This window comes from Bombus pyrosoma, unplaced genomic scaffold (assembly GCF_014825855.1).
Source record: "Bombus pyrosoma isolate SC7728 unplaced genomic scaffold, ASM1482585v1 HiC_scaffold_4726, whole genome shotgun sequence".
Lineage (NCBI taxonomy): Eukaryota > Metazoa > Arthropoda > Insecta > Hymenoptera > Apidae > Bombus > Bombus pyrosoma.
Window position 1 is genome coordinate 1,386,014 of NW_025219986.1, and position 3,696 is coordinate 1,389,709.

Genomic DNA, 3,696 nt, shown 5'->3' on the forward strand with positions numbered 1-3,696 from the left:
TAAACTGCAAATATTTCTCGAATTAGAGAATTCTCCAGACATGCAATTAGACTGGAAAACATGTGTGGAGACAATGCAGCTAAAGGCTAATGTCTTTATGGTGGGTCATTGCGTCTATTGAGAATCGGGGTGGCTGTAGGCTGACCGTTGGCTGCCAGGTAGCGAGGGATGGCGCGCAGATGTCCTACGCGACGTAACATCCTCCCCCCGTTGAGAGGGCACCGATCAAATTGTGTATGTGAATTAGGTGGGTGTGCTATTCCCCTTATTCGATATTTGTGATTCTCCGGACTCGTCTGGGGCGGCTTGACATGGCAGGGGAACCAGCCGTTTGACGCCGCGGTCCAGGAGGCTCGATGATGTCTTTACAGTGGCGGTGCGGATGATGCCGTCAGCTCCGGGGTGGACCTTGATTACACGGCCCAAAGGCCATTGCATAGGGGGTACGTTGTCTTCTCTGAGCAGGACGATTGTGCCTTCCTGTATGTGGTGTCCACCCTTGGTCCATTTGTTGCGATTGTTCATTTCATTGAGATACTCCTGGTGCCAACGTTTCCAGAAATGTTGCTTAATCTTTTGTATGTGTTGCCATCTGGAGAGTCGGTTGGATTGAGTGTCTCTGAAATGTCGCTCACGCAAACTCATTAACGATTCGCCAATGAGAAAATGACCAGGAGTGAGGACGAGGAGATCATTGGGATCGGTGGATATGGGTGTTAATGGTCGGGAGTTGAGGACTGCTTCTATTTCGATGATCAGAGTGTTAAATTGCTCGAAGGTAAGCAGTTCATTTCCCACGACGCGTCGAAAGTGATGCTTGAAAGACTTTACTGCTGCCTCCCATAACCCACCGAAATGCGGAGAATGAGAGGGTATGAAGCGCCATTCGATTTGCTTGTTGGCCAGGAATGTCGTGACCTTCTCGTTGTAGTCGTCCGATTTTAGGAGCTCGTGGAGCTCCCTTAGTTCGTTGTTGGCGCCGATGAAGTTTGTGCCATTGTCGGAGTGAATCGTCGAACAAAACCCTCGCCGTGCGATGAATCGCCGAAGAGCGGCGATGAAGGCTTCGCTCGTGAGATCGCCGACGAGTTCGATGTGCACCGCCTAAACTGCTAGGCATACGAAAATGGCCACGTATACCTTGACTTGGCGGCGGTTACGATCTCGCTTCTCCTTGATATGAAATAGACCACAATAATCGATACCGACGTTTGCGAATGGTCGGAATTCCGTTACTCGAGCCTCCGGCAAGTTACCCATGATATAGTCTACCGGTGGTGGATGAGCACGACAACAGCGGACGCAACCCTTGATCTTGCGCCATATTTGACTTCTGCCATCGATGGGCCAGTAGCGTCGCCTCATTGCGTATAATGTGGCCTATGCACCTGCATGCATACTGACCTTATGCTCGTTCTCGATTATACGCGAGGTGGTGGGAGCCTTGGGCAGTATGATCGGGTGTTTTTGCGCAAGGGCCATCGGTGCTTGACTCAGTCGGCCGCCGACGCGCAATATTCCTGCCTTATCTAGGAATGGATTGAGTCGCTGGAGTTTTCCACCGACCGGCAGGTTTCGATTCTTCCGGAGCGTTGCTATCTCATCTGAGAAGTGGATGTGCTGTAAAACTTTGATAAGTTTATCGTGGGAAACCTGTAGTTCTTGTATGGTGAGTGGCAACGATCGATCTTGTTTTCGTCTCCAGCGAAGACAGCGGGCAGCGATGCGGATCAACCTTGGCCATGATGAAAACCTGTCTAATAGACTGTTGCTGACAGGAGCTGTGGCGAGGCAAGTTGCTGCTTTCCTTTCTGATAAGTTGGCCAGAGGTGTTGGACTCCACATAGGCCAATATTCTTCTGATTGCTGCAGCCATCGTGGTCCAGTTTGCCAAATGGTAGGTCGCCGGAAGTCTTCGGGTGATTGTCCCCGAGAGATGAGGTCCGCAGGATTGTCACTGGTGGGGTCATGACGCCAATCGGTGACGCTTGTTTTGTTCTGGATCTCCGCGACTCGATTTGCGACGAAAGTCTTCATGGTATGTGGAGACGCGTTGATCCAGTGGAGAACAATCGTGGAATCCGTCCAGTAAACCTTGCGAGTTATTTCAACTTGTAATGTTTGTTGTGTGCTTGTAATTAGCGATGTAAGTAGAAGGGCGCCGCTCAGCTCAAGTCGTGGAATGGTCTGCGATTTGAGCGGTGCTACCTTCGACTTCGCCGTGAGTAAGCATGTCTGGATGCGTCCGTGCGGATCGAGAGATCTTAGATAGACACAAGCTCCGTACGCCTTTTCGCTAGCGTCGCAGAAGCCGTGGAGCTCGATCTCAATAGCTGCTTTTATAATGGTCTTGCGTGGGAACCGAATCTCGTTAAGCAATGATAGCTGAGCATAATATCGGTCCCACTCGAAATGCAAGTCCGCTGGGAGGGACTCATCCCAGTCGACCTTTAACGACCAGACTCGTTGAAGTAGAATCTTCGCTCGAACGATTACTGGCGCGAGCAATCCTAGTGGGTCGTAGATCCTGGCGATCACCGAACTGATGGATCGCTTTGTGACCCTCGAGATTGGCGTTGGCTTCGACCGAGTGCAGTATCGCATCCTCCCTGGAATCCCAAAATATGCCGAGGGTTTTTAGGGTTTGAGACTCACCTAATTGTAACCTTCGACTTGTGTCTTGATCGGATAGCCCTTGGAGTATGCTCTGGTCGTTGGAAGCCCACTTCCGAATGGTTAAGCCGGCTGATTGGAGAAGTTCGGTAAGTTCCTTTCTGAGGGACAGTACCTCTTCCTTCGTGTCTGCTCCGGTGAGGGCGTCATCGACGTAGAAGTCTCGCTGCAAGGCCGATGACGCTCGTGGAAATCGATGTCCTTCGTCGTCTGCCAACTGCTTGAGACACCGTAGGGCCAGATATGGCGCTGCCGATAACCCGAATGTGACGGTGTTGAGCTGGTAGGCTTCGATTTCCCCATTCTCGTTACGCCAAACGATTTTTTGATATCGTCGGTCCTCTGGTCGCACTAGGAATTGCCTGTACATCTTCTCGATGTCCCCAGTGAGTACATATTGATGTAGGCGGAATCTGAGAAGGATATCGACTAGATCCTCCTGTAGTTTGGGTCCTGTGTAGAGTGCATCATTTAATGATACTCCGGTGTTGGTCGTCGCCGATCCGTCGAACACGACACGGAGCTTAGTCGTTTCACTCGATGCCTTTATTACGCCGTGGTGAGGCAAATAATATCCGCTATCGTCGGCGTTGTCGGGGCTGATTCTCGTCATATGTCCCCGATCCACGTAATCTTATAGAACCGATCGATACTCGGCTTCGAAACGTCTGTCGCGCTGAAATCGGCGGTTGAGAGATGCGAGTCGTTTCATCGCTAGCGCCTTGGAGGATCCAAGCGACGGAAGCCGGTTGTTAAATGGAAGGGCGACGATGTATCGTCCTTCGCTGGTGCGTCGAACGTGAGCTCTGAAATGGTCCTCACATCGTCGCTCTGCTTCGGATATATGTCGGATCGGAGGTCCTTCGTCGATTTCCCAAAACCGCGAGAGATCGGCCTGAAGAGCCGTGGTGGATGCGTGGAACGTGGTTGTCGCGATTTGGGAAGTTGGACTCCCCCCGATTACCCAGCCGAATCGCGTTTTTTGCAAACGCAGCTCAGGTTCGTCCGGCTGTGATAAATTAA

The 3,696-nt window shown here is 51.4% G+C and overlaps 1 protein-coding gene across 1 annotated transcript; it reads right to left on the minus strand.

The window, feature by feature from the left end:
• Positions 1–243: 243 nt before the first annotated feature.
• On the minus strand, positions 244–2,037 carry LOC122577513. Its single transcript, XM_043748848.1, has 2 exons — positions 1,405–2,037; positions 244–1,104 (listed from the first exon to the last, which is right to left on the minus strand). Exons 1-2 carry the CDS (start codon positions 2,035–2,037, stop codon positions 244–246), a joined length of 1,494 nt encoding a protein of 497 aa, XP_043604783.1.
• Positions 2,038–3,696: the final 1,659 nt, after the last annotated feature.

What these genes read in the sequence shown, in the direction of transcription:
- LOC122577513 (XM_043748848.1), bottom strand. Translation starts at nt 2,037, where the DNA reads ATGAAGACTTTCGTCGCAAATCGAGTCGCGGAGATCCAGAACAAAACA. An exon ending in TAATCGAGAACGAGCATAAG is followed by an intron (nt 1,105 to 1,404) that starts GTCAGTATGCAT and finishes CTAGCAGTTTAG; the next exon opens with GCGGTGCACATCGAACTCGT.